This window comes from Amphiura filiformis, chromosome 10 (assembly GCF_039555335.1).
Source record: "Amphiura filiformis chromosome 10, Afil_fr2py, whole genome shotgun sequence".
NCBI lineage: Eukaryota > Metazoa > Echinodermata > Ophiuroidea > Amphilepidida > Amphiuridae > Amphiura > Amphiura filiformis.
This window is the reverse complement of record NC_092637.1, coordinates 60,906,010-60,920,373: the sequence shown is the minus strand read 5'-3', so window position 1 is coordinate 60,920,373 and position 14,364 is coordinate 60,906,010. Positions and strand designations below refer to the sequence as shown.

At 36.8% G+C, this 14,364-nt stretch overlaps 1 protein-coding gene across 1 annotated transcript in view; it reads right to left on the bottom strand.

Moving 5' to 3' along the window:
* Positions 1-14,364, bottom strand: part of LOC140163108 (macrophage mannose receptor 1-like) — a 33,982-nt gene that overhangs the window by 2,251 nt on the left and 17,367 nt on the right. The window contains exons 10-21 of the mRNA XM_072186484.1: positions 13,207-13,365; positions 11,198-11,289; positions 10,698-10,869; positions 9,417-9,581; positions 8,777-8,877; positions 7,843-7,993; positions 5,323-5,400; positions 4,090-4,293; positions 3,127-3,218; positions 2,324-2,492; positions 784-1,263; positions 342-474 (exon numbers count right to left, since the gene is read on the bottom strand). Coding sequence (XP_072042585.1) covers positions 342-474; positions 784-1,263; positions 2,324-2,492; positions 3,127-3,218; positions 4,090-4,293; positions 5,323-5,400; positions 7,843-7,993; positions 8,777-8,877; positions 9,417-9,581; positions 10,698-10,869; positions 11,198-11,289; positions 13,207-13,365 — 1,996 coding nt within the window. The remainder of the gene's footprint in view (positions 1-341; positions 475-783; positions 1,264-2,323; positions 2,493-3,126; positions 3,219-4,089; positions 4,294-5,322; positions 5,401-7,842; positions 7,994-8,776; positions 8,878-9,416; positions 9,582-10,697; positions 10,870-11,197; positions 11,290-13,206; positions 13,366-14,364) is intronic.

Genomic DNA, 14,364 nt, shown 5'->3' with positions numbered 1-14,364 from the left:
TGCAGTTTGAGCATGACAATTGCACTCTGCGCATATAGTGCTTTCATTTTGACCTTATACTCGTAATTGGTGTTACCTTCCTTTGTTTTAGGTTAATCAATAAATGGTTCTAGTATATTATTGAAAGCAATATTAGAGGTCAACATCAGTTGCTACTTCCGGTCAGATGACCGAATCTCCCGCTACCAACAAAACCAGCATCAGTCGGCATTGAAGACCAGTGGATGCTGGTCGCAGGCCACCAACCTCCACAATGTAAGTCGTGAGAACTTTGTTTGAATTTGTACTTTCTCGATATAAATATTAAATTATTACTTTATAACATTCAAACTCAAACATACCGAAAGTACAAAACTGTTGCGAGCCAAGCTACCAGAAGAGCTATCACGGCAATGGATAATATCGCGATGGTAGCGACGAAGCCTCTGCGCCCATTATCATGTTGACTGCTTGTAAGGCTGGCTGACAGGCTCACTGAATAAGAATGTCAAATATATCGTTGTGATTTCAGCATATTGATGAATACCATACCACTATAAACCGTACCTATATAACCTAAAGCAATTCGCCGACCGCAGGTAGCAACCACGGTAATTTGCACTGCACAAAATATCTTTACAACCAGATACAAAAAAGATCGTGTTACTAATTAAGCTCCACACGCCAGTATCGTATGTAGATATGTTGGGCTCTTAATCTTTGACAAATTAAGTAAAACATATTGTAATTATTTATTTATTTATTACGCCCATTTTATCTTTTCTAACGGTTAAAATGACTAACCTTGATCCACCGTTACAGTAAAACCACAGATAGCAGAATTTCCGTAGGAGTCTGTAAATACGTATTCAACACTTGTCGATCCAAAAGAAAACACTGTCCCAGGTATATGCGTCCTCGATCTTACTAATTTACTGAAGTCCGATGCAGACGGCTCGATCCAACTAACGATCACTCCTGAAGTGTCAAGTTCAGTATTAAGAACCATGTCACTTGGGCATCCGGTTATGGCAGGTGGCGTGGTATCATTTACAACAATGGTGAAGGTACATGACGCAATACGAGTATGGTCGATTGGATCCGTGAAGTTGTACTCTACTGTTGTCGCTCCAATATGAAACTGTTGTCCTGGTTCATGTGATCTTGATCGCGTTGGCTTGTTTAGATAATCACGAATGAACGGCTCTTTCCAAGTCACGGACGTAGATGATAGTTCAGGTGCAGCTCTTTTGACTATATCATTTGGACAACTTGATGTGACACCTGGTAATTGAATTAATGGATGTATTAAAAGTTAATTAGAGAATAAACGATAGGAATTTTTATTTTGACTATCCTCTACCGTTTGATAGACGACAGGCAGGTCCAATATTTTGAGTAGTAGATGCCGGCGCAGCCGGTATCCACTACGATAAAAATATTGGACCTGCCTGTCGTCTATCATAGGTAGAGGATAGGCAAAATAAAAATTCCTATCGTTTATTCTCATTCTTAGTCAGTTAAATATTATTCTAATAACTGTAAACTATTTTTAAAGCAAAAATTAAGTTACCGTCATAAAAACTCCCTTTTTCTAAAATGAACGAAACTTGTTTACAACTTCACATCTTTTGTTGCGCGTACTGCTAGCGCGTGCGAGTATTCCGCACTGCGTCTCCGCATACAACGCAATACATACGCGCACCTCTATGAGCGTGTTACGCGTTATCAACACTCATGATGACGTGGGATCCTCTACCGCCTGATAGACGACACCCAAAATCATGCGATTGTCCAATCAGATTATGTGTCTACGTAAAGACCACTCCCACTGACTAAGAATTTAAAATCATGGTCATTAAAAGGGGTTGGTCTGGTATATCACGAAAATATAAGACGAGAAAACATTAATTGTTTGATAGACGGGACATTCTGAGATATCCTATCGAGCAGCACGATTCTGCTTTGAATTGCATGACAAATACAGTAAGGCGAATTCATTAACCACTAAACCCAGCAAACGACGTAGCAGCTCGTTTTTACGTAACAGTTCTTAGATAATACCGGCATAATGCTCGTACGTAATTAGTTAAATGGGTGCAGTAACATAATTGTGGTTCCAAACGTTGCAAAAGGAGTACTTACAAACGGGCATCAAAACGTTTCTATAACTTTTTAGTGAAAAACTATTTTCTTTTGTGTATGTTTGTTTACTGAATTTTCTAATTTTACGACGGCCACTCTTACATAATAATGACATACTGGTGCCATAAGGAGACTCTTGGTACTGGATTGGAATCGGGCATGGAAAGAATCTAGCCAGGGTGAGTAAGATAATGTTTACCTTTTTTGCATGCGTATGGAAAAAAACCGCAGCATTTTGAATCATTCCAAGAGCCACTCTTGATGTCATATGTTCCGCCTCTCTTCATGTTTCCACAATCCTCACCTCCACCGATATTGTTTGGCTCAGAAGTACCGGTCGTATGGTGTATCCAATCAGAAAATTTGAACTAAAGTTTAAAAAGAATAAAAATAATGCATCGTATACTAATGAGAGGGATTGGGAATTAAATGGAATTAAAAGTACTATTTGCGCGCTAACGATGATAACATTCTATTCAGATATAACATCTGAAGTTGGTTACCTAATAGATTGGATTTATGACATTTACTTGACAAAATTAAATGCTCTGTTTTGTTTGTAATAATTACGAAAATACCAAACGAAGAAATTAAATGTGTACTATTTCTAGGTTATTATGATCATTTGTGACTTAAACCAGTTACGGCAGCTAATGAGCATTAATCAGGATTTTTGAATTAGTATAATAATATAGAAAAAGATTGATCAAAATGAATACATATAAACAAGCATTGCACCCAATACAAACTATATATTTTTCGGTGGCCATTTTCAAGCCCCCTCCATCGGCCTGCCAAAAATTGGGAATGCGAGATGTTCCACAGACCGTCCTGTGTGTACTGATACACACAGTGAAAGACATAAGCGCTGGAATAAAAGGCGATTTTCTATGTTTCACCTTCTTTCTTCATCCCGAAATATCAGATAGTGAAAACTTAAAATATTTGGGGATAATATACAAACCTTTTTTTTAATGTGAATCGTACAGTATGTTTACTTACTTGTGTTCCGTCGAGCCATTCAAAGTGTCCTTCTCTTGTAGTATCATGGAATCCAATCCACATTTTATGTAGTCCGTTTCTTCTCATTTGTCCTTCAATAAAGATTTTAAGTCATTATTGTCAAAACATATCACCCCCAGTGTTGTCAGGTCTAGATTCACTTTAAAAAGTCACAATTCCACATTTTGGTCGAATTGTGGAAACCAGAATCGGATGCTTTTGATTTAATTTGGCAAATTAAAGTAAAATTCCTAATCTTGATATTCAAGTGCGTTTCATGCGTGTTTAGGTTGAAATTGTTTTGTCTGCTTATTCCTTGATGAAGTAATTTAACGATTCAATCGTGTTTCATCGTTGTTCATCACCGTCTAACAACGATGAGTTCGCGTCATCTGCATGGTTTCTTTAGCTGCCCAAGTGAAATAAATTAAGCAGACGCATCGTGAAGCAAAATGATTTTAATATTAAATTATTTCACTATATATAAAAATCTAATATTTGTAAATATTTGACAGATCTACGCCCCCCCCAGGTCATCTTAAATGGCCGATCCTACCGCCTTGTTAGGTCCTGGGTAAAAAATATTATCACTTAATTGAGCGCAAAGGATGGACCTGCGATTAGCTTAGGTCTTGTTTATGACGGAAAACATAAGAGGACCCCCTTTCGTAGTTATAGGCAGAGTTTACTTTAACGCACAAAACACGCGTATTTACGCGTTCAGGCGCTTTGGGGAGGGACCCTTTCCGCCACTGCTCCAAAAACACACACGTTGTTAAATATGTCTTCAAAAATAATATTATAAAAATACCTCTTAGATAATGTTTTGGACCCCTTCAGAGGAAAAAATTACAATTGAAAGGGTCCAAAAATTTTGAAAATAGCCCTTCAGCAAAATTCTTAAAGAAAAGCCTGGTTATAGGGTTATAAAAAGTATATGATTTAGCTTTTATGTTTACTTACTTAAAAGAAAGTCATTTTCTCCATCACTATGTATACTTGTCAGCTCGGCGTCCTTAGATAAACATGACTTTTGTGCATCTGTAAATGATTTCTCAGCCGGAGATATGAAGTAACAATAACCATGATATGGAGCCCAGTCTGGCGGGCAACTCTCATCAAATGCTTGTGTGGGGAAGAATGTGGATGGGGTGGTCGTTTCAAATTCTGCAATTAAAATTGAAGTAATCGCATATAAAAATATAGCAGTGATGTATCGTTCTAGTCTGGACATGGATTCGAGTTACTTTTTGTAGGTCTCATGTTATTTACAGAATTATAGCAACTGTGTAAGCTTCCGTAAATATATTGAACATTTTTACCATAGTTAATAAGAATATTCCATGCTTGTACTCTATAAGCGTACATGAATTCAGTTGACGCCGGTACAAATATTCAGACCTGTCGACATCGCCCATCTTACGCGCTAAGTTTCTTTTGTGTACGCACGCGCTATTGCGCTAAAAAAAAGAAAACGATTTACAGCATCCTACAAATTGCAGACTGTTAGATGATTCTAACCATACCGTGGAAACTTGGCATGTTGCCCATGGGGATCGACGCTAAGTCAGGTACCGCGTGAGCAAACTCAAAAATAGCGCAAATAGCGCGAGCGTACACAAAAGAAACTTCGCGCGATGTCGCCAGGTCTGAACGCTGTACCGGCGTCAAATGAATTCGAGTAGCTTAGAGGGCACAGGCAGGGAAAATTGCAATCTGTACACTTATTAATCTGAGATTCTAACTTTTAAAATATAATATGTGACCCGATCAAGTGAAATGAGTCGGATGTCGCTAATATTGTTTTTGAGATATTGGCAAAAAAGTGTTACAATTCTTTTATTTTATATTGTTTTCAGCGATTGATATGTTTATGTAACTTTGCAAAGAAAAGTCGTATCAACATGGGATTTTCAGTTTAAGAAAGTTCTAAATGTCCTCATTTTCGACCACGGTCGACTTGCGACTCATTCCCCTTGTTCATGTCACATATAAAACACTATTTGGTATTCATTGAAAACCACAGGATAATAACCACCCATCTTAGTTTCAGTGTAGAATGTCATGTAAACATCATGTTTACAAACTGCGAATGATAGCGCACATGTATATTACAAAATCGAGTTTATAAAGTCGGCGTTATATTAATAAATTAAAAATAAATAATATCTGTTTACGTCCCGGGTTTATCTTTACCTTCTTCTTCTCCTGACGTTTCAGCGGTGTCCGATTCATTTGGTACACGAGTTACTGTCTCAGTTGCCCCAGTAAATTCTACACAAAACAAAAGAAAAAAGGCAGTGAGACCGAGTGGTTAAAGTCTTTGACTATGGTGCAAAAGGTATCCAGTTCAATTTCCGGTGGAAGCAAAAAAAAATAATAATAATAATGATTCGCTCTTTACATTACTGTATTTGAATTGTGGTGCAGATCATGCAATGGATGACAAATATCACGCAGTCAGCTTCGATAAAAGTATATAATACTTAATAAGAAGTTTTATTGTGCTATCCTGCAATCACATTTGAAAGCCATTATATGAATCACCATATAAAGCCATTAAAAGTCCCCAACCTGATGTCAATTTTGCAGCTAACACTGTTAAATAGAGGTCATTAAATTATATCAATATGTATATGGTCAATTCCAGCCAAAGCGGGACAAAATTCTCTCTGGGGCCATTTTGAAAATGTTTTCCTTTTCAATTCTAGACTTATCAAATGAGACGATCATATCTAGTGAATCATCAGGTGGAAGTGCCATCGGATTGAAAAATAACTTTTCTTGCTAGACCAAATAAAGTGTTAAATGCGCATATGCATGTTACCCACGAATTCAAGCCTTTTTCACCTGTTGTACGCCATAAAATTTCACTTTCTTTAATATCTTTCAATATTTTGTGTGTCACTCATATACACTAGAAATCGGTGAAGACTTTGAACTTAAAATAGAATTTTATTACATATATCTACAAAGAAATATTTTGGTTATTACAAATTTTAAGAAAGAACCAGATATACAGTTAAGATTGTGTCAATTCTTCGAACTCTTTCCAAAGTGGCTGTCATTTAACATTACTGTATTATTTCGAAAGATTAGAATAAATGCTTCATATAAATATAAAGTTATATTTTGTATCTCGTCGCAGGATGAAAATCTCGGATGGATTCGTGGGTAACAGCGTGTGGAAAATAGCAATTCCTATTAATTCTTTTAAATAAAAATAAAAAATACTTTTCCGTATGTCAATAATTCAGGCTGTAATGGCACTAAAATGAATTTTAATCAAAATACAGACTACATGGAATATTTAGAATGGATCATTATGGCATTTTGGGTATAAAATTGTGAGAATAATGAAGTTGCCAGATTCAAATAGACAGAGCAAACAGTTTTATATTATTATTTTAGTAAAATCATTCCATATTTTCATGCATCAATATTCTATTCTATTCGTGGGTAACCAAAATGTTCGTGGGTAACACATATTTGAAGGTATGTATTGGTAAGCGGCAAAATAGAAAATATTACAGAAGGTTGGAAACCATCATGCGGTCATTCCTCCATTGTGTTTCAATGATTCCCGTTTCTCTAACTAATTGCATTTACCCAAAAAATGGTAATTTAGGATAATCAATGAAAACTTCATGATACAGCTTCAGTATACCTTCAAGAGGACGCTATTAAACAGGACTGTTTTGGAACCTATTTCGCATGTTTTCAAAATGTTAATATGCATAAGAAACATATAATTTACGAGTAAATCCTTGGATTCGTGGGTAACGTCGAATCCGTGGGTAAAGCTATAAGTACTATAGTACCGTTTGGGGTTTGCGTTTCTTAGGTGCATAAACTGTAAGTACTGTAAAAATTATAGCATACCCATGGCTTGAATATGTGCTGATTTCAACTTAAAATAAACAATCTTCTTGTTTTTCAAGGTTAGCATCTATTCGGGATTCGTGGGTAACAAAAGTTTAAACCGTCATAGACTATTTTTTAAAGCGGTGAACGTATTTTTACGATTTACAATTTTAAGCGCTTGTCAAACTAAATTCAGTGTCCAAAGTCATTAAATGTTAATTTAAGTTATGGCAATTATATTTGCTGGACTCGTGGGTAACAGTTGATACGTGGGTAACGTCAAATTTGATTTTATGGAATTTTATGGGTAAAACGTATTTGCATAAAATAATCACTTGGACCTCAGAATTATAGAACGAAAGTTCGTTTCATGATATAGTCATTTATGGCATATTCACTTAACATTTTCAGAACGATCATTTTATTTTTGATACGCGGGTAACAAAATTATTAGCCAAATTGACATAATGGCCTCTAGAGTCCACAAACTTTGGTGGAATTCAATCGTTTTACATATGATGAGAGATCATGCAAACGTCTTTCTAACGGTAATAATTTCATTTTGATTGAAGGACATTTAATGACATATATGGTGATTTATCTTTGAATTCGTGGGTAACGCCAATTCATTTAAGCCATCATAACTTGTTCCCTGGTATGACTTGCTAGTAAAGGCCTATATGCACAAAGAGAGCACATTGGACGTGACATGATATGCTCCATCAATAACGTGATTTCCTTTATTAATGACATTTTAAAGTGGAAAGTTAACATAGAGAGAATTTTGTCCCGCTTTCGCTGGAATTGACCATATACATGAGGTTGTGGTTATAGTGCATAAAGGTAACATACCAAAAGGTTTTTCACATATGTAGGAACATAATTTACTGCAGGGGACGTCATTCCATGTTCCACCTCTCCAAGGCCATAGTCCTACACAATCTTCACCAACATGACCAGCAGCATTGTTAGGCTCCCCAGGATTCCAGACACTGAAATCGAGCTGTTTATTGAATAAAACACAGACAAGACTATTTTAGGTCGACGTACTAAACTTGCTGATGCCGGCCAGAGGCTGTACAATATCATAATTTTTTTATATTTTTTTTATGACGTCGTGTTCTTATGTACATGTATATATATCAAGTCATTTAATTGCGGCCTGATCCTGCAAACAATTGACCGTAGAAGTAGTGATATAACATAATTAAACATTACCGTAACACTCTTGCAGCGCCTCCAAAACAAAGCTGCGCGGCTTGTATTTAGTTGTGGACGGGACTATTCCTCTGCTAGCTTGCTTGACGAGCTTCACTGGCTTCCAGTTAAACAAAAGGTTCGTTTCAAATTAATGCATTTGATTTTATTCATCTCTTGAATAGTGGTGCTGCGCTTTGTCTGAGATCTTGGCTCCGCTCCTCATCTGATCTCACCGCCTTTGGGTTCTTCAATCTTTTAGAAAAGCTAGGGAAACTTCATTTGCCATAGGTAGAGTCGGTGTCTGGGTTCCAGCGCATGTTCAAATCTCATCTTTATCCAGCTTAGTATTGCTGTTTGTTTTTGTAGTTTTACTTTAATTGTTGCTTTGTGTATTTGCTTGATTTGCTTTTGTAAAAAAATATATGTTGTCATGTTTTGTGGAGCGCCATAGAAATACATCCTGCATATTGTGTTGGGCAATACATTCAAATATAGTGTAAACCCATTGCTATGGTAATTAATCCTGTTACATCATTACTCCTTCGGTTACATTACTACTTCTACAGCGAATTAAAATACTACATACCGGGGTACCATCTACCCATTCAAACTGTCCTTCAATTTCTGTGTCATGCAGGCCAATATAGTAGTAATGCCAGTTGTCATTTGGGTCTACGTGTATGTTACCTGCATTATGGTGGTAGAACAGACGAATATTATTACTTTACCCTGGCCTCGACAAAAATAACTTTTTCACTTCAAAGATTGAGTCCCTTGAATTAAAGATGAGCGAGCACGGTGGCCTATTTGAGAATCAAAGAAAAGGCTGACATCAAGCTGATTCTTAGGCCAATGCCCGTAATTATGTGCTCTTTTAATTGGCCTTTTCGTCTCAGGCACTCAAATTTCGTCTCAGGCACTGCATATTAAGAGGCCTGTAGAGCCAACAAGCCCCACACTTGCTTTTAATATCCTCTAGAGGGCCATAGAAAATAGGCAAGCAATATTTTAATAGTGGCCCATCATGACTATTGACGTATAGATCTTTTTCCCTGAAAAAAAGGTTATGCTTTTTGATTGTTAATATTTGATCGCTCCTGCCGGTGCGGCATGTTCCGTTTGGAAGTCGAATGCTGAATCAATTGTCAATTGATCGCTGGCGTCCGTGAAAAAAGGTATACACCGTAATGACGCAACGCACTTCATTGCGCGTTATGCAAACATACCTGCTAAAAAGTCTTGTTCCTCTTGACTGTGTATGACAGCCAGCTGCGCGTCTAGATGGTCGCATTTTCTCTTAGCGTTCACGTAAGAAACGTAATCGACAGTGTGCTCAAATAAATAACATGTATTGTTGAACTCTCTCCATCCTTCAAGGCACGTTGGAATTTCTGCATTGGAAATAAAACAATGAGGAGACCTAGAATTGCAAATAAATACGTTGTTCTTAAAGATCGGAGTACAGAGGCACCATTTACCTAATTTTTTCATTATTTTTTATCCCCGCGTATATTAATTGCACCTTACAATGTCCTAGATAGGGCGAAGCATTACATAGACCACTTCTTCATATTACCGGCTTGACATTAAGTATGGATTATTTCGAAGTGGCATAATGTAAACTCATGGAAAGCACATTTTCTATCAAACATTATTTGAATTCATCTCCCGACATACCCCAATAAAATATTTAACCCGTGCGGTTTATGCAGACTATTCAGGTTAATCTTGGTTCTTCGTAAAATAAATATTCCATACTAAATGTCAAGTCTGTATAAAAAAATTAAAAAAATCAGTGATAGATTTACAGTGCATTATGCAAACCCACAAAACTATTATCGGGTTGGACCGGGGCAATTAGCAGTAAGTTCTCCGCTCAAGAGAATTTCAACGAGAGCAAACTATAGGCACCAATGCTCGAACTCGTGTCATCGCATCAAAGGTCTAGCACCAGACAGATAGAGCTACCTTAACCCAGTGGTTTTTTGGTATCGGAAGGGAAAGAAGAAACGAAAAAGGAATGTAAACACAACCTTAGGGTGATTGTGTAATGTGAACACAACCTTAGTGTGATTGCGTCATAGCATCACCATGATCACGTGGGATGCATGCGCAGTGGTTTTCTTTGTTAGATGTTGTTAGACTTGGCAGTATTTATTAGTTGACTAGCAATTCCGTTAATGATAATAACTTTCATACTGTACCGATTTCACCGTGGTATACAAATTAAACAATAGAAAGATCTTTCACTTTTTGTAGAATGATCCCGAGAATGATTTGATCACAGATTTAAATAACTTCTAAATTATTACGTCATGTACCACTATGAGCTAAAATGATCTCACGAAAATTAATTAAAAACAGTCGGAGAACAATCATTTTGATACAGCTTGCAGTTCCATACATTAAAGCCTTCAAAGGCCATTCCATTCATGAACGAGTATTTTAGTATCATAGCAAAGAACAGTGTTATGACAGAGAGGGACATTTTGGTATCCATGGTGTACCTGCTTTACACATGTATCGGAAGCGACCAGAGCAGTCTTCGTCGTTCCATGACCCACTGGCAATATCGTGTAAGCCTCCTCTCTTCATGTCAACGCAATCTTCTTCGCCCCCTCTCCAGCTGTTTGGCTCAGAAGTACCGGTCGATTGGTGTATCCAATCAGTAAAGTTGTACTTTCAAGAGAAGAAAATAACGAAAGTTATTAGCGATCATTGTAATGTGTCATTATTAGAATACCCGATTTTGTAGATTTATAAAGGGTCATAAAACTATAACTTCTGATCATTTAAAGAGGGTCCAATGTTAAATTTCTATAAATAAAAACATGAACAGGACATCCAATCAGCATCAGAAGTCTAAGAAAACTTATTATTTTGATACAACTTGTATAGTGCCTGGATCGAAGGTACTCTTTGATCGCTCACTCTTCATGCTCGTTATTCCTTTGGAGTCGCTCTACGAGCTTAATTGAGTTAATGCTATGGTTTTGTTGCCACTTACAGGGGTCCCATCGATCCATTCAAAGTTGCCTTCAGTAGTAATATCATGTAGTCCGATCCACATCGTTGTGATCCCATTTGCTTGCATTTGTTCTGTAAATAAGACAGATAAACAAAAGTTAACTGCCTTATTTTTTTTAAACATTTTTCTTCAGTGAATCATTCCGACAACGAGATATGTAATTTATAAAGGGCATGCCACTAACATAACAGAATGAATATTTATATGTTATAAAGTACTGTCCAGGTGATATAAGTATGTAAATCAGCAATATCTTGGCACCGAAGAAATTTAATAATCTGTCGAGGTATGCGTCCAAAAAACCCGACGGAGTTGTCTCCTTGTTAGACGGGTATGAATTAAAAACAAAAAACTCTCTATGCAGTTTTCAGCCGGCTTCTCTTGGAAGCTGTATCTACCGGAAGCCGTGCATGAAATTGGCCGAGAATCTTAGCGTTTAACTTTACATTCATAAAGGGCACCCATAAATTAAAATCTACATAAAAAAAAAACATTTGTGCATTGAATTCTATTACACTATTTAGATGAACAAATTTCATACACAAAACCCATGGGTCGTATCCGGGACTCGGCCATTTCCTTTGGAAGAAAAACAATGGGATATTGAGACAGACACTCATCCCTCCATAGTCCATTTGGCCTCCTCGAGATAGTTCCGTACACGTGTGATGCACGCGCAATCAAAGGCGGTGTGTCTGTTGGGAGCAATCACTTCGCACCGCATCGCGCGCTATATACAGATGCACCGCCTTTGATCGCGCGTGTATCACATGGGGACGCTACTGCCTCGACGTATATAGCCAAATGAGCTATAGTACTTGGTCACCACCTGGCATAACATACACTATTATTTTCGAAATATCTGATTAATAAAATATATTGTATTAAATTTGATTGTTACCTATCTTAGTAGTAAAACGTACAGGGTGTCCCAGAAAAAATTACCGAGCGAATCAAATTGAACGTAAGTCGAGAAATAGACATCAAAATCAAAATATTTAAAATGTAGCGCATAGCCTATTTTGTTGTGCATCACATACGAAAATTTTATTTAATTCGGTTGACTGGTTGCGAAGAAACGAACGATTACATAATGCGTGCATCAATGCAGTTCATTCCAAGTTTGATCAACAGGCGCTTTTTTCATACTCGCTCACCGGTTCCTAAAGTTTGTATATCTCATCAAACTTTAGTCCACATTATCTATTTTATAATCCGACGGGGTTATGTCCGAGAAAACTTTGGCTTCTGCAATTGGAAGCTTTCCAACTTTAATTCTTTATGCTGTGCAGATATGTTATATTTTAACTTTCCAAAGAACATTTGAGCCAAGAATGACATTATGATCAAGTGCTTACAGCTTAAACGTGTGATTATTGATACCATGCAACATTTATGTTGAAGTTTTAAAAGATTTAAATATAACGAAAAAATATATTTACAAATTAAGTACCGAGCACCATCTTACCAAGTTTTCATTTTCAATATCGTGCAGGTTTTCAAATTTGAACAAAACCTAATCAAATGTTTTACAAGAAACCGATTGTTTAAAAAGAATGAAAGCGATTTCACAGAACAAAATATGAAGCCCATTGACAGTTAACTAGTGCGCATTTTGTTGAATGATCTTTTTTCAAACTGGGAATGAAGTGAATTGACCCATGCGTTATGTATTCGCTCATTTCTTCGTAATCAGTCAACTGATTCCAGTAAAATTGACGTATCAGATGCAGAATAAGATGGGCTACACGCTGATGTTTAGATGTTTGGTTTCCAAATTACGTCCAAATTTATTCGCCCGGTAATTTTTTCTGGGACACCATGTATTTTCTCAGCTATTTATAGCTATAATGTACAAATCAACAAATAAAGACGAGATACTGTAGTGGAATTTTGGTTGTTTGTTTGTTTGCTTGTTTGTATTTTTGTGTAACCAACAGTTGAGTTATGCATAGTTAACCCAAAGTTTGACAAGAAGATATACTTACGTAAAACGAAGTTATTTTCGTCAGCATCACGGATACTTGTCAATTCGGCGCCCATAGATTTACATAATCTTGTTACCTGAGAAAATGATTCAATTGCCGTTGATACGTAGTAGCAATGTCCATCATACGTGGGCCAGCCATCTGGACAGCGACCATGAACTGGTAAAATAAAAAATATACTTTTGTGTTAAAAAAAACTCCAAAAGGCTACTTTATTATAACTGTGTTTCTCTTATGCCGTGCCGTTATCATAATTGTACTATACGTGTAGACTCTGGATAATGTCATGGAAATGTGTGATTGTTGCCACTGTGCTGTTATTTAAGGAAGAATAGTCATTTCAACATAACTGTGAATGCATTATGTAAAAACTATGTTATTTGTATAGCAAAAGAGGCGTTTTGAAGAGATTCAGTCATCCCTTCATGACCTTCGACCAAAACTCTATGAGCACCGGTACATAATGGCTAATTTCAACCTATATTCAAGTGGCGTTACTGTGCTAAGTTTTTTTGTGGCAGAAGAGGTATTTTGAAGATATTCAGTCGTAGACAGGAAGTCACCCTTCGATGACGTTTGACCTCAAATATGTGATGATCCCATAGGCACTGGCTAATGTCAATGCATATGTGCAAGTGGTGTTGTGCTATGTATTTTGTGGGAGAAATGGCATTTTGTAGATCATGATAGTTTTTGACCTAGCCCCTCTGTTACATTTGACAAACTGGTCACGGTTGGTCATGGTAGTGGTCTCGTTATGTCTAGATCAGGTCAAAATATGTAAGAATTTTAGTGATTGACAGAAGAACGAACTTTGTAGAAAACGATACACAGTCGTCACGACTGATAATATTGTCACGGTTATGTAGAGAACCGACTGTGTCACTAGAGACAATTCTGTTCACAAAGCATGCCCCTACCCATATAGCCAATTAGCCATATAGCAAATAAGGTCAGATGCCGAGGCGATTCTTATCTACACACAAAGTATTTTGAATCTTTGTTAAGAATTTTACTTTAACAGCTTCCTTCAATAAGTCCGATCGTTGGGTGATTCTGATTTTTAAAATTTTAAGAAAGCTTCTACGGACACGTGATGAAGAGGATTTGCTCTAAACAAATGTATAAAGTTTGCGAAAACACATATTTGAAGTAGAA